Consider the following 24,214-nt stretch of genomic DNA (forward strand, 5'->3'; position numbering starts at 1 on the left):
CTGCCAGTAGCAAGTTCATTCTGAGTACACAGTTTGAAGTTAACCATACCACCCTCCAGCATGCAGGGATTGTGTACTTCTAGATTAGCCAACAAGACAATGAAGACATCTAATCCAAAAAATGAGATAAGTAATATAATAATTGCTAACTAATTCTATTCATAACAAATAATACGTGAACAATTCTACCAGTTTCTCTTACTAGAAAATGAATTATGTAAATAAATGTAATGAATATAATTGTGAGGTCTGCAATCAAAAATTGCTAACTTTAAGCAGAAGTAAAGAGAGAAGCCAGTCTAAATATCAAGTATTCCAGCAACACACCAAAAGTTTCCGTAACAACTAAAATGTCATTTTGTTTTGGTGTGTGGACTGTTTAATGATAATATTGAGATAGGAATGAATCAAAAATGCTATCTGAATAAGCTCAGTACTTAGCTCACTATGCTGGATGAGGCATGTTTAAAATGTAACTCAGACAAATGCAATTACTTTCAAGAACAGGTAGACTACCTTGGGCATATTTGAGTACTGGTATGAAAAGCACCTCACCTACTAATGCTCATGTGCAAGCAATTGAAGCATTATCAGTCCACAAAAAACTTAACTCACTTCCAGGCCTTTTGCAGAAAGTTACACTTCTATAATAAATCCATTCCCAATGCTGCACATCAGCTAAATAGCATTCACCATGAAGGTGCTCCATTTCAATGGTTGACAGATTGCAAAGCCCTATTTCAAACCCTTAAAACAAATTATGCTTTTTACCATGTCTTGTGAGATTCACATCAGGTAAGCAGCTGGTGCTGGGAAAGACATACACATACAGGACACGTACTACTGCTACACAAAAATAAACGTGCTAGAGAACACAATTACATATTTTCATTTAAAAAACTATATTTAACTCAAGTGAAAAAGTGGTACTTGTTATCACAGATCTGGTGCAAATATCCCACGTATATCTCTATAGTGTAAAATGTGTCTTTGTTACTGACATAAATTTGCATCTCTAGGTGAGGTTGCTATTGCAAGTTTGTGAAGTGGTGCTTGACTCAGAGGCAGTGACTTCAAATCCTAGTGGTGGAAGAAATTTCCATTGCTGCACTCTATTCATTGTACATTTAACACAGAGGTAAACATTTCACAATGTATTCCTCCGAATTTGTTGTTGGTTCATTGGCATCTACTTCCTGAAGACTGGAAATAACGCCCTCTTGGCTACAATTAGTATTGTATGCTTGCAATGGTGAGGCAGAATGAGGTGTAGAATATTCAAATGACAGAAATATGCATTTTAGTACTTACAGGACTGCAGTTGAGTGAATAAGAACATAGTTTCATAAGAGCAAGATCTCTGCATCAAATCCTGCTGCTATTACTTTTTTTCATTCCCACATAATAGTAACAACAGCTTTATTATGACTGTGCAAATTATCAATATTTGGTGATACAATTATTATTTACATAACATTTATCCTGGAAAAAGGAAAAATCTTTTTCGTATGGAGATTTGAAATAAAAAAGCTTTCAATCAGTTCAGTATAGTCATTTCATTTCATTTATATTACTGTATCTACGTTTTAGACAAGTATAATATGTAACCTATGGTATATTGCACAAATCAGGATAATACTGATTGCAGAACTATGGAAAACAATAACTACTATGGCATACAGCACATGTGATGAATGCTGAATTTTTGCATCAGTATGATTTTTCAACATGTATATTACAAAAAAACTTGGTTTATATTCATAAATGATTCTTGCTAGTCACACAATTTAGCAGCAAGCATACCACACACAATGAAGCATATCACAGAATATTGGTACAGATGACTGTTGGTGTATGATAGGTCGAATTTTTATGCAATTTCCTCTAGATGCCATCTGACTATTGTGTTTAATGATGTACATGCAATTTTGTAGTCACTTTATAAGGTTCTTCACCTGCATGTGAAAATAAACATTGCAAGGCAGCACCAGTGAAGCACATTTGGGAGTGATTATCTTAATACTACATGTTGCAAAATAATATGAGAATGAAAAAAAAGTACCAATAGACAGATTCAACCCAGGGACCTCACTCTTATGAAACTAATTGCCTACTCACTCAGTTGCAGACTCCTTAAATACTGTCAACCATAAAAAGTATATAAGTGCAATTAAAATTTTCAGGCTCCATTTCCTCAAAAATGGTTGAGAGTTGTCTCTTCCTGTCTACATTTGTTGAAGTCCTAGTCGTGCCCTACACATCCTGTCAATATGAATCAAATCAGTGAGGGGACATTCTTACAGTCCCCTTTTAACCTTTTTACAGAGAACACATCATTGGGAATGGTCTTACCTTTTTTATAAGCTCTTACAAAACAATGCTGAATAATAAAAGAAGTTTGGCTGACTTGTTACATGCCCATCAGCCATGGAAGCTGATAATACTCATGATTCCACAGATGTTCACTGGCACCAAATGCTTATACATCAGTCTATCCAGAGAGTAGCAGTCTGGGTCAGACTGTACAGAAGCCAGCTTGGCTTGATACCAGCAACCGTACAGATGGAGCAGACATCTGTGCATGAGAGCCTTTAAGCGTTGCTGTAACCAGATATGCCCACAGTGGTCTTACTAACCAAAAGCCCTTCTGCTGATAGAGAATGACCTGATGGACTCACTGCAGAGACAGTCAAAATAACTTGAGAGCCTGCCTAGCCTACTTTCTTGCCTAACCAGCTGTATGAAGACAGTGCTGCCCAGCTGCCAAATCACCACCAGTCAATGGGCCTATGAAGAAGGATGATGATCTGAAGTAACTATAGTTGACTAAGGTTGAAGTCATAGACCTAAGATGTGCGTTGTGGCGGGGAAGGGGGTGGTGGGTCAGGGTGGCATTCTGTTGTGATAGATAGTAATGCCAGTGATCCTGAAGCAATGATGAAGGCCAGGTTATGTGATAAATGATAATGTGGGTCAAGCCTCTGACTTTGGAGTGGTCATAAGTTAGCCACACAGAGATCAGGCTCTCATTCTACAATGTGCCTGGCTCAATTGCCATTGCTACAAAGAACATTGCTGTATTCTGGACTGCAGTTTGCCTTTGATTTGATAGTACTGCTACATGACAGTATTGAGTTTTGCATATTGTAAATGTAGAATAAGCTACACTATAAATAATGCACAGATGATACCACCTAACAAATGAAGGAATGGAATATGTAGTCACATGGTATGGAAACGACAAACAATGTATGAAAGCATACAAGAGCTCTTAGAACATGATACAATAAAAGTGGAAGAGACACACTTGCCACAACACATTCTGTTTCCTGATAAGCTGTTAGATCATTGACAGTCTGCATGACAGAATTTGTTGTGTGAGTTTGGTAACCTCCTATCACTGGACAACATGGATAGCAAACTCAGAATTCAAACTGAAGCCACTTATTGATTTATGTTCATACAGTAGCTTATGAATTACTAATATTTATTATCCAGATAAATATGTCTGTAAGTACATTTGAGCAGAATGTGGAAGTAGGTTTATTATAGGTTACACAATAGTAAATCAGAAAGTTTGGCCATATTTACAGGATACAGGAGTATTTAAAGGATCTGCAATTGATACTGATCATTTTTTACTGGGATCTGAGATTAAGCTTCCTAGTAGGTTTCTGAGGAAAAAATGAACAAGTCAGAAAAATAATAGCCCAATTTTTAAACAGTTTTAGAACAATCTGGAAACAGACATCTGCATCAGATGAAAATGCAGAATTTTGTCAGAGATAAAACAGGAGTGGAACAAGTTAAAGGAAATTTTAATTAACCCTGCTAAGGAAATACTTGGAACATAAAAACTACAAAAACCAAATCAGTTAAAATTACAGAATGATGAACTCAAGTAAGCTATAATGGAAATAAGAACTATATCTGATTTGGATCAATGGTAAGAAAGTGGAAGAAAAGGTACAGTACATAAAGCAAAGAGCAGTAGTTCACAAACTTGATAGCAGAGGTAGCTGAGAAAGAAATGTTAAAAGACTAGAATGTGATTTAACTGGAGCTCAAAAGTTTGGATTCAAAATATTCAAAAATTTGCACATTGAAATCAATGGGAATGCAAAGATAGATATAATACCAGGAAGGGAATGCTTACAGTACTACAAGCAGCTATTAGTCAAGGAAGATGAGCCCCACTATCCAAATACTATGAATGTTGGAGAATAAAATAAAGTCACAATGAGAGATTTTGAAATTAGCTGAAAGTAGGCCAGGACCAGAAAGGCTAGAGCCATGCGTAGAATAAATCTGGAACTTACAAAATATGCCCATTAAATGTATAAAAGTTATTTGTGCAGTTGGTGAATGATATTTGTTGGTTTGGGAAAATTCCTGAGAAATGGAGGATGACAATAATTATAAGTACACACAAGAAAGGAGACAAAAAAGAATGCTCAATATAAATTTAAATGCTGCTTATACAATATATTCATCTACGATTAAAAGAAAACTCCAAGTTCTCCTAGAAGACAGTGAAAGTGCTTTACAAGAAAATGTGTTTAAATTAAATAATGCTTTACAAACTTGGAGTCAAGACATATGACAACAAATAAACATGAAAACGACAATGACAGAAGAGATTAGGCACTACAAAGGAAAAATGGTGTAATCAAATTAAAAGCACCTGTCATGGCAAACATTACATTTCAACCAAGCTGGAAGACAGAATATGAGATGGCCAATGAACATATGGAGACAACAGTTTTGTTAAATTCCTTTGGTTTGAGAATGGTTCAACACACACTTCTTGAAATGGAAGAGTAAGAAGAAGAAGAAGAAGAAGATAGAGAAGAAGAAATACAACTTCAATCACTTTAATGTGGTATTAGGTACCATACTAAGAATGTATATAGCTGCCAATAAATGAGTACTTATGGATGTGCAGAGAATTGGCACTTTGTGTCCATCTTCAACTGAGTGTCAAGCTGTAATGGTTGGTAAACTGTTAACTACCACTTATGGCACTGTAACGTAGTTATATTTCACTCATGGTGTTTTGCTTCACAAAATAACCATCTACTGCATATTTCACAGTTTCATGATAATGTTATTATATTCAATGTCAAGTAATAGTTTGGATGAAGCTTTCACAACCCTTATCTGTTACATTCAGATAATCAGAGGATTGCAAAAATACATGGGTAAGTACAACCACATGAGTAATAGCAAGCACCATATTTCCAGTTTAAGTATTATGGTATTTTGTAATAGTATACAATCTAAATCATACATAATTAACACTTTCCTGATACCACAGGTTCTGATGAGATTTTAATACAGCTATCGATATTTGTGAAAGTTGCAAGACCAAGGAGGATAGTGTGGTTGAAATAACTTTATACTACATATTACTTAAATGACAATGCACAAATGATTGGGATACAGAACTATATAAGATCTCAAAGAATACTGTCAAACATTGGGAAATTAAAGTGGCACAGATAAACTTGTTGCAACAAATTATATTTGCAATACAGTCCCTTAGGTGAGACATCAGTATGGTGTGAAGCACACACAGGCCTTAGGTTAATCAGAAACTCTGAATGTTGTGATATGGAATAAAATGGTGGCTGGGTATGTTTCTATGGTATTTGAGTGGTTTACAATTCATTTGTTAGAGTACTATTCTGAATCAGTGGTTGACTACTCATGTATCAGAGATGTTTGATGGGCAATGCATTAGGCAAAAGTGCAAGGTAGCTATACTTCTTCAAAGAAGACTGGGCATAGCATCCTACTGAAATATGGCATATGGAGTTGCCTGAAAAAGAGGAGTACCCAAGGCTCTAAATTTTCCTTGGTGTAGTGGATAATGTTCGGTTTGCTCTCAGTACATATGAGTGTATCCAATCATGTTCCAAACCATTATGCTCTATCAAAACTAAGGCCTCACTCTGTTTCTTGAAACCTGCTTGTCCCTTGGAGTTACTCCAAAAGACCTAACACTGAAAGTCCCTGTTTCTGGATGTAATCCTAATCTACACCAGGCTCTTTTATTTTCAAATACAGCAATCTCTTGCTCTTACTTGGCTAATCTGTGACCCATCTGCCTCATCAGCCAATTTCTACTCTACCAGACTTCTCTCTTACTACAACATCCTGCGGTTATCTGCCCCTCATGTTTCTTTGAATGGTATCATCTGCCAAGTCAACTTCAAACTGCAACAACATGCCAGACTTCACCTCAAAAGCTATCCCACCTTGTCCTAAACTACCTGAACAGTAATGTTTCCCTTCCTGTTCCTCTGCAGCTCACTAAACAGCCACACCATCAACCACCACACCTCTTCTACAAACATCCGCAGCTCGTGGTCTCGCACTCGAGTTCTCCTTTCCCGAGCATGGGGTCCTGGGTTTGTCTCCCGGCAGGTCAGGGATTTTCACCTGCCTTGAGGTGACTGGGTGTTTGTGTTGTCCTCATCATTTCATCATCATTAATGAAAGTGGAGAGACTGGACTGAGCAAAGGTTGGGAATTTGTACAGGTGCCAATAATCGTGCAGTTGAGCACTCCACAAACCAAACATCTTCATCATCATATCTTCTACAAACTGAGCTTGGCCAATGTCCTTAACATCCAACAGCCTTCACCACTGTGTCCCAGACCAACAGTAACCCATTATCACAAGAACCAGTCACAACAGGACAGTGTCCTTAACCTCTCATCTAAAGCACTCTCTCCTCCTGAATTGTCTGTATTGTCTAAGGGTCTCACTTTCAGCCCTAAACCTGCATTTGATTATGCTGCTTGGTGAAGGACCTACTTTCCTTCACATGTAAGATCCATTGAAAATATCACTTTGCAACCTAATCCCAAAACCTTTCAGACAACAAACCTGACACTTAACCCTACCTTGAAGAGTTCAAACCATGATCCCAACATGATCTGCCGCTACTACCTCAAAATCATCCCTTCCAAGAATTCTTTGCATTGAACATTGCTTCACAACCCTACCTCAGGCCCCTACAACATGACCTTAACATGTCCTCTGCAGAACTCCAGACTCTATGTTCCCTAAAAGTTGATTACTCCATCATTATCCTCCCAGCAGACAAAGGATCTACCACTGTAGTACTTGACTGAAAGGAGTATGATACTGAAGGTCTACACCAGCATCAAGATCCCATCCCTGTGGTTCAAATTGACCTGCAGCCCCTCCTTAAGGCCTCAGGCCCTCACAAGGACTAATACCTCAATCAATAGAAATTCTCACCACACTCAAACCATGCACCCCAACCTTTTATGTTCTTCCTAATTTTGGAGCACACCACATGACACTCATTGTTATCCAGGTCTGGAGTGTGTTACACAGCCACTTTGACAGGGCCATGACATCCTAAAATCATGCCCTGAAATGAAATCCATTCCACCTGAAATTTTGCCCACCACACCTAGAATAGTTTTCCGTCACCCTCCCAATCTCCACAATATTCCTGTCAGACCCTATGCTCCTTCTGCAACCACTCCCCTACCCTACAGTTCCCACCACTGTGACCACCTCCTGCTGGCTACAGTGGCCACAATCATTGATCATGTGAGTTGTGCTTTTGTGTGTGTGTGTGTGTGTGTGTGTGTGTGTGTGTGTGTGTGTGTGTTTTGTACTTCAAAAGATGAATGTATAGAAGTCTTTTCGTTGTGCCTGTCTGTTATCCAGTGTCTCCTCTATATGGTGAGTAGCAGTTTCTCCTTTTCATAAGATTATTATGCCATCCTGGGCTTCCCATTGTCTGATTATATGATGACATTTAAATTGATACAATCATAATGTGCTGCTGTGACAGTGACATCTGTGTGAAAGCAATTGATAGAGGTGGGTCATATGAAGAGTTGAGCATGTATATAGATTCATTCACCGAAGTGAAATTGAATATTTCATACCTTCTTTGTAAGGCTCTAAGTGACAGCATAGCTTCATCCACAGTATTAGACTGATATTGATATAATGCAATAGTTATAGCCCTCTCTGCATCAGTGGTTGAATACCATATCCTATGGTCTGGACTGAAAAGACACTGCACTGGAATGTCTTGTTCAGAACTCAGAATTGCCTCTTATTACAATTAGCATGGGAGACCTATCACTCGCATGCTGAAAAATGTACTGGAAGATTTCCTTTTCAATCTGCCATAGAGTGATGGTAATGTACATGTTGGATGCTACTATGATGTGTGCAATATGGCAGCCTGCTTAGTTGAGCAGGATTATGGATGCATGCGTAGCATAATGGTTTAATATAACAGTGAAAACCGTCAAATATTGACAAAATAGTTCAATTGGATAGATAAAAAATCCACTCCGACACGGTGGCAGAACATACACATAAAAGAGAGCTGTAATTGGCAAGCTTTTGGAGCCAGTGGCTCCTTCTTCAGACAGAAGGGTTGAAGGGGAATCAAGAGAGGTGAAGGAAAAGGACTGGTCTAGGAAAAGCGGTAGATTTTATGAAAGTCACCCAGAACCGTAGGAGACTTACTGCATGGGATGAGAAGGAAAGACTGATTGTTGGAAACAGCATCAGACGAGATTTGAAAACCTGAGAGCCAGGGTAATATGTAGAAAGAGATTACTGTTTGAACATCATACATGAGTTAAGAAGAGTGTATGTAACAGATGGGAAGGGAGCAGTGAAAAATAGGTGGGTAAGACAATGAAATACATAGAAAACTAAAACAGAGTGAAGCAAATAGTAGTTGCTGAAAAAGTGCTGAGATGGAAGAAATTAAAGTAAATTAAGGACAGCTGGGGGGCGAGAACCAAGGACATGTTGTAGTGCTAGTTCCCACGTGTGGAGTTCTGAGAAACAGGCGTCTGAGGGAAGAATCCAGACATATGGTGTAACAGGTGCCGAGATCACGATTATCATGTTGTAGAGCATGCTTCACAACAGGATATTGTGAGTTGCCAGTATACACACTCTACCTAAGCCCATTTCTCCTAATTGATAATTTGGTGGTAGTCATGGTGACATAGAAGGCTGAACAGCATTTACATAACCACTGGTATATGTCGTTATTTATTTATTTAAAAACAAAGATGATGTGACTTACCATACGAAAGTGCTGGCAGGTTGATAGAAACACAAACAAACACATTCATACACACAAAATTCTAGCTTTCGCAACCAATGGTTGCTTCATCAGGAAAGAGGGAAGGAGAGGGAAAGACGAAAGGATGTGGGTTTTAAGGGAGAGGGTAAGGAGTCATTCCAATCCCGGGAGCGGAAAGACTTACCTTAGGGGGAAAAAAGGACAGGTATACACTCGCACACACACACATATCCATCCACACATACACAGACACAAGCAGACATTTGTAAAGGCAAAGAGTTTGAGCAGAGATGTCAGTTGAGGCGGAAGTAAAGAGGCAAAGATGTTGTTGAAAGACAGGTGAGGTATGAGCGGCGGCAACTTGAAATTAGCGGAGGTTGAGGCCTGGCGGATAATGAGAAGAGAGGATATACTGAAGGGCAAGTTCCCATCTCCGGAGTTCTGACAGGTTGGTGTTAGTGGGAAGTATCCAGATAACGCAGACGGTGTAACACTGTGCCAAGATGTGCTGGCCGTGCACCAAGGCATGTTTAGCCACAGGGTGATCCTCATTACCAACAAACACTGTCTGCCTGTGTCCATTCATGCGAATGGACTGTTTGTTGCTGGTCATTCCCACATAGAAAGCTTCACAGTGTAGGCAGGTCAGTTGGTAAATCACGTGGGTGCTTTCACACGTGGCTCTGCCTTTGATCGTGTACACCTTCCGGGTTACAGGACTGGAGTAGGTGGTGGTGGGAGGATGCATTGGACAGGTTTTACACCGGGGGCGGTTACAAGGGTAGGAGCCAGAGGGTAAGGAAGGTGGTTTGGGGATTTCATAGGGATGAACTAAGAGGTTACGAAGGTTAGATGGACGGCGGAAAGACACTCTTGGTGGAGTGGGGAGGATTTCATGACGGATGGATCTCATTTCAGGGCAGGATTTGAGGAAGTTGTATCCCAACTGGAGAGCCACATTCAGAGTCTGATCCAGTCCCGGAAAGTATCCTGTCACAAGTGGGGCACTTTTGTGGTTCTTCTGTGGGAGGTTCTGGGTTTGAGGGGATGAGGAAGTGGCTCTGGTTATTTGCTTGTGTACCAGGTCGGGAGGGTAGTTGCGGGATGTGAAGGCTGTTTTCAGGTTGTTGGTGTAATGGTTCAGGGATTCCGGACTGGAGCAGATTCGTTTGCCATGAAGACCTAGGCTGTAGGGAAGGGACCGTTTGATGTGGAATGGGTGGCAGCTGTCATAATAGAGGTACTGTTGCTTGTTGGTGGGTGTGATGTGGATGGACGTGTGGAGCTGGCCATTGGACAGATGGAGGTCAACGTCAAGGAAAGTGGCATGGGATTTGGAGTAGGACCAGGTGAATCTGATGGAACCAAAGGAGTTGAGGTTGTCAACTACCCTCCCGACCTGGTACAGAAGCAAATAACCAGAGCCACTTCCTCATCCCCTTAAACCCAGAACCTCCCACAGAAGAACCACAAAAGTGCCCCACTTGTGACAGGATACTTTCCGGGACTGGATCAGACTCTGAATGTGGCTCTCCAGCAGGGATACAACTTCCTCAAATCCTGCCCTGAGATGAGATCCATCCGTCATGAAATCCTCCCCACTCCACCAAGATTGTCTTTCCGCCGTCCACCTAACCTTCGTAACCTCTTAGTTCATCCCTATGAAATCCCCAAACCACCTTCCTTACCCTCTGGCTCCTACCCTTGTAACTGCCCCCGGTGTAAAACCTGTCCAATGCACCCTCCCACCACCACCTACTCCAGTCCTGTAACCCGGAAGGTGTACACGATCAAAGGCAGAGCCACGTGTAAAAGCACCCACGTGATTTACCAACTGACCTGCCTACACTGTGAAGCTTTCTATGTGGGAATGACCAGCAACAAACAGTCCATTCGCATGAATGGACACAGGCAGACAGTGTTTGTTGGTAATGAGGATCACCCTGTGGCTAAACATGCCTTGGTGCACGGCCAGCACATCTTGGCACAGTGTTACACCGTCCGCGTTATCTGGATACTTCCCACTAACACCAACCTGTCAGAACTCCGGAGATGGGAACTTGCCCTTCAGTATATCCTCTCTTCTCGTTATCCGCCAGGCCTCAACCTCCGCTAATTTCAAGTTGCCGCCGCTCATACCTCACCTGTCTTTCAACAACATCTTTGCCTCTTTACTTCCGCCTCAACTGACATCTCTGCCCAAACTCTTTGCCTTTACAAATGTCTGCTTGTGTCTGTGTATGTGCGGATGGATATGTGTGTGTGTGCGAGTGTATACCTGTCCTTTTTTCCCCCTAAGGTAAGTCTTTCCGCTCCCGGGATTGGAATGACTCCTTACCCTCTCCCTTAAAACCCACATCCTTTCGTCTTTCCCTCTCCTTCCCTCTTTCCTGACAAAGCAACCATTGGTTGCGAAAGCTAGAATTTTGTGTGTATGAACGTGTGTGTTTGTGTTTCTATCGACCTGCCAGCGCTTTCGTATGGTAAGTCACATCATCTTTGTTTTTAAATATATTTTTCCCACGTGGAATGTTTCCCTATTATATTCATATCGTTATTTATTTATTTATTATAAATAAATAAATAAATAAGTATGAAAACCTGCCCCATAAAGGTACTGACACCAATGGTTACATAGGACTATTCCACTAGACCATGAGAGGATGTTTAGTAGCTCTGTTAGCATCCCCTCCCAGTGAAAACTACATTGTGCAATAGTACTCGTTTACCAAACCAGAAGTGCACAAATAATGAATCGCAATTCATGTACTATTTAACAACATTCAACTACATGCAGAGATTTTGAAGAATGAAGTACTGATATTTTATATAGCTAATTTGGTAAGTATACTTACATGTGTCAAATTTTGTTTAATAGTTTGGCCATCAATAAACTCTTCCACATCAACTCCTGCTCTCTTCAATAATGTAGAGTTGATCTTAGGTACTGGCAGACACCTTTTACCAACTGCAAAGAAAAAAATATTTCTGAATATTAAACCAGTGAGCAAGGTTTATATTAAGATACTTCTTTAAGCAATAACTCAGAATATTAAAACCAGTCAAGTATGTTAAACTAGAGTACTAAGAGAATACATTATATCATTTTATTCTGTTGGAACATAGACCAACAAAAATCTAACATCACAACAGTTGTATTACAGCTTTTCTGCTAAATTTTCCAAGGCTTTTTTAAACCAACCAGCCATTGGTTTGATGCAGCTCTCCACGCCACTCTATCCTGTGTGAGCCTCTTCATCTCTGAGTAACTACTGCAACCTACATCCTTCTGAATCTGCTTAGTGTTTTCAGATCTTGCTCTCCCTCTACAATATTTACCCTCCACGCTTCCCTCCAATACTAAATTGGTGTTCCCTTCATGCCTCAGAATGTGCACTACCAACCGATCCCTTCTTCTATTCAAGTCATGCCACAAATTCCTGTTCTCTCCAATTCTATTCAGTAACTCCTCATTAATTATGCGATCTGTCATCTAATCTTCAGCATTCTTCAGTAGCACCACATTTCAAAAGTTTCTATTCTTGTCTTGTCTAAACTAATTATCATCCATGTTTCACTTCCATACATGGCTACACTCCATACAAATGCTTTTAGTTAGGACTTCCTGACACTTAAATCTATACTCAATGTTAGCAAATTTTTCTTCTTCACAAACACTTTCCTCGCTATAGAAATAAGTATTCCTCCACATTGTGTAATATCAAATGACGATTTTTGTACTATTTCAAGAGAATAAAATTGAAAAATGTGCATTTCACAGCCAAGAAATGAGTTTAAAGTCTTCTCAAGAACATTTTGGCTTCAACTTCAGAAGGTAAGTAACAAAAAGGAGGGAGGGGTGGGGAAGGGGGGGTCACACATCGTAATCAGATATGAGGGTGGTTTAGAAAGTAACCACTTTTCTAGTGTGGTGCTCGTATTTGCATGTGGAGCACCTGAATGTTCTCTGATTCAATAAATGTCCAGCTGTGGAAGTATGAACTTCATTCTTTCATGTATTCACTTGTTAGAACCCCAAAACATGAGCACTATAATAGAATGTCCCGCAAAATGCAAAGTGTGAGCAGTAATAAGATTTCTCTCAGCACAAAACACTTCAACAGCAGACATTCATCTCTACATGTGTACTGTATAATGTCCAAACTGTGAAACTTTGAAGAAATACAAGTGAGCCATCCTAAACAAATGTCATGATATGCTGATATTTGGTGTTGCGTTTGTTCATGAAAACATTCCTCCTCAAAAATCCCCAAAAACTCTTAGAGATTTTGAACCAGTTCAAATGGGACATTTTTTTATTATCCCTCATACAGTAGTGATTTGGCGCCAGGAGATTATCATCCCTTCACTTACACGAAGAGGTGGCTTGAATTGCAGCATTTCAGTGACGACGACAAACTTCAAAGTGTTGTGAAAGGTTTGCTACTTGTCCAGGTGGAAGTATTTTATGAAGAAGAAATTTCTAAACTAGTGAACAGTTATTATCATAACTGTTCACTAGTTTAAATTTAAATGGTTACTATGATGAAAAAAGCAAAAAGCTGTAGTTTCGAGATGTACATGATAGAGGAAAAAAATTCTAGGCCAGTATTTTTTCTTTTCCTTTTATTTAGAGCCAAATGGAGGTTAATTTCTGAAATAGACAACCTGCCTCAGGAACCACAGTGGTTGACTGCTTCAAAGAAAACTTGGAGAACATCATGAGTAAGTTTCCTGATCATGCTATAATAGGGGGAGACTTTAGTTTGCCAGGTATTAAACAGGGAAGTCATACAAACTGGGGTAACTGTCCTGGGTGGAAATTTCAGGGGGCACCAAATTCACATTCTTGAAGAAGAAAACCTTGTTTCACAAACTGTCCTCTATCCAGCACATCTTGTCTATCAATTATTCTTATGATTTTGAAATGGATCCCCGTTGGTTTTTGAATGTGTGCATAGTGTATGTGATGTCTCTGCCAGTGGAATCCTCATCACATCTAGAAAATCCAGAAATTAAAGTTTTCCCACAGACAAAGGGGGAGGGCTAAATGAGATGAGAATAATAAACCCAAATGAGTGAATGCCAATTGGTGTTTGTTTATCTGGTTGACTGGATGTGTGAATGAAGCCGGCCGGGGTGGCCGAGCAGTTCTAAGCGCTACAGTCTTGAACCGTGTGACCGCTATGGTCGCAGGTTCGAATCCTGCCTTGGGCATGGATGTGTGATGTCCTTAGGTTAGTTAGGTTTAAGTAGTTCTGAGTTCTGGGGGACTGATGACCTCAGAAGTTAAGTCCCATAGTGCTCAGAGCCATTTGTGTGAATGATTAGCACTGTTATAATTATTGGCAAAATCCACCGATTCAGACTACCAGAATGGAAATAAATGAATAACAGGGATAACAGATAAGATAGTTTACATATAAATCTTCTCGGTGTATCCAAGGAAATGAAATTTTGACAGAAAGTTTTTGCCAGATTGTTACACTACTAAGGGCCAGTTCTACAGTTCCTAGTTAGCAGCCACTTAAATTCTTTTCTAGGAACAATGGGGAAAATTCATTGTATGGACAGGTAATAATACCTAAACCGAGAATAAACGTGAGATAACTAAATTGGTGATTCTGGCAGTTAACCAGAGAATTAAGTTTTGACAATGGCAGGAACAGTTACATGATTAGAGATGGCCACATTGTTTGTTAGAATGTGGAATGAGAAGAAATGGGGAAATCACACAAAATTATATGAAAGAATATGACGATTTCAAATATATATAAAAATTTCATACTGCTACTTTTAGATCTCATGCTTGAGAATCTGAAGCATATGAATGAAATGTGAAACTATTTCCTAACACAAAACTTTTTGAATGTAGTAGGCCTAACAGGCATTTGATATTGGTACTTCATGAATTGCATTCTGTCGTGTTTTTATGTAAATGATGTACATAAAAATGACCATTTGTGCCAAAACGGTCTTGCTTATTTGGTGTGAGTTACAATTGCTGCAATATTATAAAGGCCTGTGATATTCTACACAGATTAGCTGGTAAAACTTACTCTCTTTCAAGTATAATCTTATCATAGATTACTAGAGCAAAAATGGGTATCAGTCAACTGCAAAAATGTTCAGGTTTTATGTTTGTTGTATGATATTGATTTTTTCATTTTATAATCAGGTTAGTGGCTGGGCATCAAATCTTGACAGACTAGGTATCAAGAAGTTTAACTGATATTTTCATGCTGTTAGTTAAAGATTAACACCTATAATTGGAATAACAACTTTCATAAGCTATCTGGGTTGCTGACATGTGCTTACTGACATGATAGATGAATATATGTATTCCAGTTAGTAATATCTGATGACAACCCATAATTCCTACCATGACTGAAAGTACATAAGAAAACAATACTAATAAATAGCAAAGCAATTGAGTGATTCAATAGATAATGATTTTCAATCTAGTCTGTTACTATCTACAGCTCATAAATAATCATTAAAGTTACCAAAACATGGAGACAACAATGAAATTTAAGAAACACATAATTTAAAAAATTTTGTATTACAAAAACTATTAATCTTCTCCAAAATTTATACCTCACAGAAAGCTCAGGTCATAGAGACCCCAAAAAAATTCCCACTTTCCATCAAACTTGCTGTATTGAGGATAATTTAAAATATGCAAGAAAAAATTGCATCAGAATAACATATTCAAAACATAACTGATTCTACACACTTAAAAAAACTGAACAGCACTGAAAAAGCCATAGCTTTAAGAAAACTAGATTAACATGCTAATGCAAAATGTCACTCTCTAGTCAACTTACACATACTGTTAACAAAAAAATCATAAAATCATATTGCCATAATTAAGCACCCATGTAACATTTCATTTCTGCAAAAGAACCATTGATATCTGTCCTATTGTTACCATCAATATTGTATTTTGCTAAATATCTGTGAATGAAAATAATATTGTAAGAAATCATATGATACCAAAAGTTATCGATAGACCTTAAAATCTTCTGAGGTAAAACTGACTCGAAATGTGTATATTCTAGAGGTAAATTTAACTACTGTGCAACATTCGTGGAAGTGCTGCAATATATATATATATATTGTGTAGCTATCAACCTACCAGTGAATAAATGGAACATATTTAACACCAAATACTGCATTGCTTTTATTTAAGAGACAGCAGATGAAATTATTACCAAACTACTCATAACTCTGAACCTCGAAAAAACAACATAATGCCATAAAGTTCAGAAGAACAACTCAACAAATGAAAATTTCAAAAAAGCATTTACCCTGTCTCATTTAACTAAACCTGCAGAAATGGAATTTGTTGTACTAGCATCATGACCTATGAGAACATGTACAAGTTCTAGACATGAAAGCCGATTCCAGTTTAAAAGCAATTCTTAAACTCACATTTTGTAATGTTCCTTTCTATGTCATAGGTTTATATAGATCCCCCTGTGGAAATTTTGATGCTTTGCTGAAATCACTTGATGGAGTTATAAGTAAATTAATGTCAGGTCGTATAAGTGCAAATCTCGTCACACTGAGAGATATGAGCATCAACATTATAACCTGACCTGACCTGGTGAAGATAGCGTCAGCAACAAAGCATACGAGTGTGGGATTTGTGTCTGTGTTGAGATGCCATGATCGGCCTCATTTGAACTCTTCCGTGGGGAGGGTGAATTTAGAGTTGGAGTGGCTACTTAGGACGGATATGGGGTCCCATATTGGTTTGATTCCTGTGGATGCTATCGATAGGTGGGACTATACTAGGCATGGCCTTCACCTCAATAGGAAAGGGAAGGGAAAACTGTTTGGGTTGATTGCAGAAAACTTAAGGGGGGACACTGGCACAAATGGTAAAATACCAGTGGTCACAGGTGTCAGAGGGATGCATTTTTTAGGATAGGGAAGGGGGAAAGAAAACGAGTTTTAAGAGAGATTGGCAGACACACTCAGTTTGAGAAAACAGATGAACAAGAGTCAGATTTTATCATACAGCCTCCATTTAAACAGTGTTTAACAGAAAGTAATCAGAAATTGCCAGTTCATCTTCGCCAAAGCAGTTACAATCCCATTAGTATGCAGTATCAGTTATCTTTATTACACCAGAACATTCCGGGACTTAGAAAGAAAGTTGACGAACTACTCATTTGTATCGATGAAATGAATTCATCTAACCAAATTGACATAATCTGCCTCTCTGAACATCAAGTGACCACTGATATAGATATGTTAGACATTTCAGGATTTAAGCTAGCTTCCTACTTCTGCAGAGTAGATATGGATGGAGGAGGAGTTGCCACATTTATCAAAAACTGCCATAAATTCAAGAACATTGACATTAATAAATTCTGTTTAGAGCAGCATCTAGAAGCATGTGCAACAGAAGTAGAGTTCCATAACAAATCCTATATAATAATAACTATTTACCGAGCACCTGCAGGAAATTATAATCTATTCTTAGATCATCTAGAAGCTCTTTTGGGTTATTTAACAGGAAGAAACAAAGAAATTTTGATTGCTGGTGACTTTAATACAGATTTTCTAATGCAATCTTCCAGTAAACATTCACTGCAGTTAGTAATGCTGTCTTTCAATCTAACTCACACTGTAAACTTTCCAACTAGGATCACTAAATCCTCAAGGACAGCCGTTGATAACATTTTTATAGACAAATCAAAGGAACAAAATCATATCATAAAACCTGTTATAAATGGACTATCAGATCATGACATGCAGCTCCTTGTTTTAGACGTAAATTCTAAGCAGATTATCAAGACTGCTAAATCTGACTACAGGAGAGTAGTCAATCAACCAAAAATTGAGTGTTTTAGAAAACTGCTCAAAGATATGAATTGGAAAGATGTTTATAGTGCTCATGACATGAATGAAAAATATAACACATTCATGAACAATGTCAGTACCATGTTTGAAAACTGTTTTCCTCTAAAAGTTACTCAAATTAAACAGAAGTCTATAATAAAACCATGGATTACACAAGGAATAAAGATTTCCTGTAAGACAAAAAGGAAAAAGTATCTGTTGACCAAGAATAGCTCCAAAGCTGATGATTTAGCTAAATACAAGGAATACTGTAAAACATTAAAAAAAGTAATTCAGACGTCTAAAAAAATGCACTACGAGAAGAAGATAGCAATGTCAGGGAACAAAATAAAAACAATATGGGATATAGTGAAAGAGCAGACTGGTAGAACCAGAAAGGAACAGGAGCAAATAGCACTAAGGGTAGATGACACATTAGTAACTGATGGGCATAGTGTGGCAAATCTGTTTAACAAGTACTTTACATCCATTACTGATAGAATGGGACTTTCAGGATCAGTAAATAATGCCCTTGAATATCTGAAACTAGCCTTCACAAATAGCTTCAAGTACATGAATATATCACTCACTTCACCAAAAGAAATAACGTCCATAATAAAATCTTTAAAAACAAAGCATTCTAGTGGGTATGATGAAATATCAACAAAGTTAATTAAGGCATGTTCATGTGAGTTTAGTACAATTCTACGTTACTTGTGTAACCAATCAATTATAACTGGGACATTTCCTGACTGGCTAAAATATGCAGATGTGAAGCCTCTATTCAAGAAAGGGGATAAAGAGATACCATCAAACTACAGACCGATTTTACTTTTGCCAGCATTCTCAAAAATTTTAGAAAAAGTAATGTACAGGCAGCTGCTCAACCATCTGACCACAAATAACATATTATCAAGAACACAGTTTGGATTTCTGAAGGGTTCTGATGTCGAGAAGGCTATTTACACCTACAGTGAAAATGTACTTAATTCATTAAATAACAAATTACAAGCAGCAGGTATTTTCTGTGATTTGTCAAAGGCATTTGATTGTGAGAACCACAACATCCTTTTAAGTAAATTAGAATTCCATGGTGTCACGGGCAGTGCTGCGAAATGGTTCAAGTCGTACCTCACTAACAGGAAACAAAGGGTGTCAGTGCAAGGGACTAGTGAATTAAGTCATCAGTCATCATCAGAATGGGAAGAAATTACATGTGGTGTCCCACAGGGATCCATCTTAGGGCCATTGCTTTTTCTTGTGTACATTTATAATCTCTCATCAGTTACACTGCCAGAAGCAGAGTTCGTTTTGTTTGCAGATGACACAAGTATTGCAATAAATAGTATGTCAAGTGTAGTTCTAGAAAGATCTGCTAATGATATTTTCATGGATATTAATAAATGGTTTAAAGCCAACTCACTGACATTAAACTTTGAAAAGACTCACTATATGCAATTCAGAACCTGTAAGAGGTTTCCACCCAGCATATGCATAAAATACGAAGAAGAGCAGATAGAAGAGGTTGACAGTCTTAAATTCCTGGGATTACAACTTGATAATAAATTCAGTTGGGAGGAGCACACCAAAGAACTGCAGAAACGCCTTAACAAATCTGTATTTGCAATTCGAGTGTTAGCAGACATAGGCGACATAAAATGAAAAAGCTTGCATACTTTGCCTACTTTCATTCCATAATGTCATATGGTATAATATTTTGGGGTAACTCTTCAAGTCAAACAAAAGTTTTCAGAGTCCAAAAGCGTGTAATACGTATTATTTTGTGGAGTAAATTCACAGATGTCCTGTAGAAACCTCTTCAAAGAACTGGGTATACTAACTACTGCCTCACAGTATATTTACTCATTAATGAAATTTGTCCTAAATAATATATCTCTTTTTCCAACAAACAGCTCAGTTCATACATACAATACCAGGAACAAAAATGATCTGCACAAGGACTTAAAAGCACTTACTTTAGTTCAAAAAGGGGTCCACTACTCAGGAACACTCATCTTCAATAATTTGCCAGTAAACATAAAAAATTTAGTTACAAATAAAGATCAGTTTAAAAGGAGCCTGAAAGACTTACTAGTGGCCAACTCCTTCTACTCCATTGACGAATTTTTTAAGAGAAACAAATGATGTATTGTATATATTCATACTATTAGTATTGTTATTTCAGCTTTAAAAAAAAAAAAAAAAAAAAAAAAAAAAAAAAAAAAAAAAAAAAAAAAAGAAGAAGAAGAAGAAGAAGAAGAAGACATGTTCCACATCCACGAGGATCTCCTCAGCACGGATCTATGGAACGTAAACTAATCTAATCTAATCTAAAAACGCTTTACATGATGGTCAGGAAAGCAAATGTTTTGAAGATTGTATCCAGTCTTATGGGGCTAAAGGTCTTCTTTGTCTAGTACCCACCAGAATAGGTAATACACATAGTAGTTCAATTGATCATGTTATCACAAATTTTGACTACATCCCCTCACAGATGTCATAAATGGTCACCTCTCAGATCATTTAGGCCAAACACTTGTGCTAAAATGCAATACCAAATACCATTACCTTATTGCAAATGTGCTGTTCACGGATGATGCTTTGTTGCAATGTGACCAGAAAGTAAATTTTCATGATCAACATGTATGGGCTATTGAGAATCTTCATGAAACTATGTAGTTACATTATTAACAAAGATTTTCTGTCAAAGTATGTGCCAGCATTATTGGTAACTGGTTTGTTAGGGCTTTCCACACAGTCTCAACAGAGAAATGTATCATGCTTTTTTAGAGGATACTCTAACCATTCTGCTAAAACATGTGCCTTTGCAAATGTGACACAACATTAACTTCATGCAGGATGCAGCTCCTCATTTCAGTGTTAATGTTTGTAGCTTTCTAAGTAACAAATTCCGTGGCAGACGGATAGGTGGAGGTGGAGCAATTCCCTGAACTCCACATTGTGCAGACCTAAACCCACTGACTTATCTGTGGGAGCATTTGAAAGCTCTTGTGTGTGGAACCCTGGTACAAGATGTAGTGTCTTCATGTCCATATTGTGGAAGGCTGTCAAACAATATGCAATTCTCAAGGGATACATCAGAACATCAGGAATACAATGTGATAGCAGGTTGATGCACATACAAGTATAGGCAGCCTGGGAGAGAGTCTATGCCATGTGGATGTTCACTACACATGTAATGTTTGGTGCAGACCCATGCATTTTATGCTGAAGCATTTGCATCATCTGCTAGGGAAAGTGAGTGGCAGGTACAAACATTGGGGAGCACTTCATCACGCTGGAAACTATTTGGTATATTTCACCATACAGATGCAGTCTGAAGGGGCATATGGCCTCCCAGCCACGTTGCAGACTTTCCAGACCATGGACCTGCTACTACTCTGTCAAGTAGCTCTTCAGTTGGAGTCACAAGGCTGATTGCACCCTGTTACCATTCCTCCCACCAAGGCAAAATCCTTGGCAGTACTGGGAATCAAACCTGGACTTCCACATGGCAGCTGTCTATGCTGACCACTCAGCTATGGAGGCAGAAAACTGTTATATATGGGAAACATTAATTGAATAAATTCAAGAATTTTTGTAAAACAATACTTGCAGTTGATATTTACTGAATATCTTTTGTTGATTAATCAGAACGTTGTTATGGTCTTTAGTTCTAAGAATGGTTTCATGCAGCTCTCCATCCTAGTGTGTCCCATGCCAGCCTGTAGTTTACAACCCCCACCTCCATCACCACTTTTCTTTACTACAAAATTAGTGGTGTCTTTGTGCCTAGTCCGCGCCCGCTGGCTGAGTGGTCAGCACAACAGAATGTCAATCCTAAGGGCCCGGGTTCGATTCCCGGCTGGGTCGGAGATTTTCTCCACCCAGGGACTGGGTGTTGTGTTGGCCAGCCACTGTGGCCAAGAGTTTCTAGGGGCTCGAGTCCGGAACCGCGCTGATGCTACGGTCACAGGTTTGAATCCTGCCTCGGGCATGGATGTGTGTGATGTCCTTAGATTAGTCAGGTTTAAGTAGTTCTACGTCTAGGGGACTGATGACCTCAGATGTTAAGTCCCATAGTGCTTAGAGCCATTTGAACCATTTGAACCTTTGTGCCTATTCTACGAATTGATCTCTTCTTTTTTCTCCAATTTGATTCAGCAGTTGACCTTTAGTTACTCAATTTTCCTCTCAAATGTTGAGCATCCCTCTTTAGCTCCACTTTATGAAAACCTTGCATCCTCCTTTTGCCTCTTATTTATAATCCACATTTTGCTTCATGAGAACTTATAGTTAGATTCTTTCACTATCTAATGTAGTTGTGGTTGAACATTGTATCCTTTTCTTCTGTGTAAATATAAATTCATGTAGACCTGACCTACATAAAATGCTGGACGTGAAATATTATATATGTAGTACTTTCAGTGCACAGACACAAGACATGGGGAGAGGACTCATGCAATACACCAGTTTTGATCTCTGCACTTTGAGAGTGAATCTGTAACTGTGCCTTCATCTCAGCACATTAATGGTGTTTTGTTTCGGTCTGGAACATGGCAGCTCAACTATAGTATATGTTTCTTCCCCTACATTTTGTATAACTCTTACCATCACTGTGGGCTGTATGTCAATTTGTTATGTCCCCCCTGTAGTAGATATCTTTGATTCAATAAATACCATTTGCATGTCAATGCATTTAGTTTGTTTTTCTTGCTTCCCTGGCACACACTCACCCTACAGCAGTCAGCTTGTAGGATATTTCTAGCTGCACTAGTGAGTAAAAAACCAGCACCACTTATGAGCCTGGTGAACAGTCTGAATTCAGTTAAGTGCAGTTAGCATCATCCTAGATGCAATGCACATATGCACTGATTCTGCTTTAAGAATGCACTGATATGCAACCCTCACAGCTTCTTCAACACCTCCACGCCCTCACCAAACCTAACATAATACCTGAACAGCTATTATTCCCCAACTGGCTTACACACCTGCCTGCCACAATCTGCCCATCCCTGTCCACACATGCACAGAAACACTGACGCTGTGGCTGTTTTATCAGACAAAAAGCTGCCTCTGCTGCCGCCAACACCACAGCCACTGCCTCCATGTGCACAGTATTTACCGACTGTTACCCAGCACCGCAACAGTCACTGGTAGTGGCGTCCAAACATGCAGCAAACTCAGGCACTTCTGCCACCCACCCCACACCCCACTACCCATGTAGAGATGGATCACTTAATGACTCAATGCTGTTCTGGAATACATACATGCATCCACATCTGCACCAGGCTCAACTCAGTCACATACACCAACAAGCACTGTGCGCACAGTGCATGACCTTCGTAACGCCTATACCCTTCAAGGATGATCACCTGCCCAACACCCTCCCCAGTGTGCATGCCTGCACACACGCAGCCTCTCTCCCTCTGAAGATGTTTGGGACCTCAGTGGTCTCTGCTGGTACCATGAATGTTTCAGAAGCAATGCTACAAATTTTTGAGCACCATGCTCATGGGCCCCAAATCTTTTGTTCAATAAATACCATTTGCATGTCAATGCATTTAGTTTGTTTTTCTACCTTCCCTAGCACACCCTCACTTTACAGCAATAAGCTGTGCTAGTGAGTAAAACACCAAAGCCACTTATGAGCCTGGTGAACAGTCTGAATTCCAGCAATAGGTGCATCCAGTTGCTCTGGGACCTCACAGCACCTATCTGTAAACAATCGTTGCAACCTATCCTTCACTATGGCATACCTATTTGATATCATATCTGAATACCTATTTGATATCATATCTGACCTATTCACTTTTTCCTGCAAGTAGTTATTGTCTTCTGGTTGCTGTACAACTTCCCCCCTACTCCTCATTACAGCTAATTGCTCAGCCATCACCGCCTACTTCTCCCACACCTGATCCATTGATCTAGTCCTCGGTTGAGACTTTCCATAGGCTTTCACCACTGCCAACATCATGGACCCTATCATTGACGCTGTTTTCATTTCCCTTTAAGGTCTGCTCCTTGCCCCAATGAATTCCTGCAGCATCAGTGGTACAACCCACAGTCACATACCCTGCCAGTCCAAAGTAGTTATTCACTTTCCTGTCAAGTAGCTATCCTATTCTGGTGCTTTTGCCAATCTTCTCATGAATTTGCTTCCCCTTGCTCATCCTTCTAACACCGCCCCCTCCCCCTCCCCTGAAAGTGCACCATGACACGGAGCACTACACAGAGACAACATCAGGTGATCA

The 24,214-nt window shown here is 39.1% G+C and overlaps 1 protein-coding gene across 2 annotated transcripts in view; it reads right to left on the reverse strand.

The window, feature by feature from the left end:
* The window catches only part of LOC126256298 (choline transporter-like protein 4), a 260,157-nt gene that overhangs the window by 149,352 nt on the left and 86,591 nt on the right, over window positions 1-24,214 (reverse strand). For both annotated transcript variants that reach the window (XM_049955468.1, XM_049955469.1), the window contains exon 5: window positions 11,963-12,075. In XM_049955468.1, coding sequence (XP_049811425.1) covers window positions 11,963-12,075 — 113 coding nt within the window. The remainder of the gene's footprint in view (window positions 1-11,962; window positions 12,076-24,214) is intronic.

The sequence above is a fragment of the Schistocerca nitens genome, chromosome 1 (genome assembly GCF_023898315.1).
Source record: "Schistocerca nitens isolate TAMUIC-IGC-003100 chromosome 1, iqSchNite1.1, whole genome shotgun sequence".
Taxonomy (NCBI): Eukaryota; Metazoa; Arthropoda; class Insecta; order Orthoptera; family Acrididae; genus Schistocerca; species Schistocerca nitens.